Raw genomic sequence first — 991 nt, forward strand, 5'->3', positions numbered from 1 at the left:
GTTATAACCTTTTTCCAGAGAAAACGAAGTGATGCACCCAGTGTTAAACGTGTAAATCTGTGGGGGCAGTGTCATGATCTGGGGTTCTTTGGGTTCTCAAATGTTGTTTTATTTTTTGTCTCCTGGTTTTGAGTCTCAGAAGCATGAGACATCAGTTCCCTCATGGAATTGTCACCACAGAGTCCAGACTTTAGCACCCTGATAATCTCTGGGATGCTTTGGAGAGTCAGTGCAACTCTTCTATTTGAAATATGTGATCTTTGTAACAAGTGAACACAAATAAAAGAATGCAAAAAAATGGCATATTTTCGAGGAACTGCTATCAACCAAAAATAATCTAACAATTCAAAAATGCACTAAATGGATGTCAGGAGGAAAGATGGCAGCACCTGAGCTTCCAGCATGGCAACATTTTGTTTCCTGTCTTAACTCAGTTCTTTGTTCTGGATGTGGTGATCAACTTCCGCCGACTGAACGAAAGAGACCTGCTGACCCAGCTGCAGAAGATTGTGAAGATGGCTGACAGTGAGGAAGAGCGTCTCCCATCCATAGGTCTCCTCACTTCAGATGGACGGACCGAGTGGGCCGAGGCCCGCAGTGTCCTGATGAGAGGTGCTTCTTTTTTTAATGACACATTATATTTTTTTAAGATAAAAAAAATAAATTGAAGATACCTTTGACTGACTTTTCCTGTCCTGCAGAATCAACCAACAGGGACTCCCTGGACATGATAGAGCGCTGCCTGTGCCTGGTCTGCCTGGACGAAGCCACTGGTCCTCTGCTGAGTGACACCACCTGTGCCACGGTGATGCTGCACGGAGGCGGAGCCACCAAGAATGGAGGCAACCGCTGGTACGACAAGCCGATGCAGGTCTGCGAGCCCAGTTTGTCTCTTTTTTTTAAGATGAAAAAGTAAGAGAAGAAAAATATAGTGAAATGTAATAGGAAAGAGTGAAAGAGAGATTAGAAGATATGTGATATATATATACTG

At 43.7% G+C, this 991-nt stretch overlaps 1 protein-coding gene across 1 annotated transcript; it reads left to right on the forward strand.

Annotated features, from left to right (window-relative positions):
• Positions 1 to 434: 434 nt before the first annotated feature.
• Positions 435 to 871, forward strand: LOC106512108 (choline O-acetyltransferase; the record flags this gene model as incomplete). Its single annotated transcript, XM_014000797.1, is given in 2 exon segments — positions 435 to 612; positions 702 to 871. Coding segments are annotated over 2 exon segments (348 nt in total), but the record flags the coding sequence as incomplete, so codon positions are not given.
• Positions 872 to 991: the final 120 nt, after the last annotated feature.

This window comes from Austrofundulus limnaeus, unplaced genomic scaffold, assembly GCF_001266775.1.
Source record: "Austrofundulus limnaeus strain Quisiro unplaced genomic scaffold, Austrofundulus_limnaeus-1.0 Scaffold4312, whole genome shotgun sequence".
Lineage (NCBI taxonomy): Eukaryota > Metazoa > Chordata > Actinopteri > Cyprinodontiformes > Rivulidae > Austrofundulus > Austrofundulus limnaeus.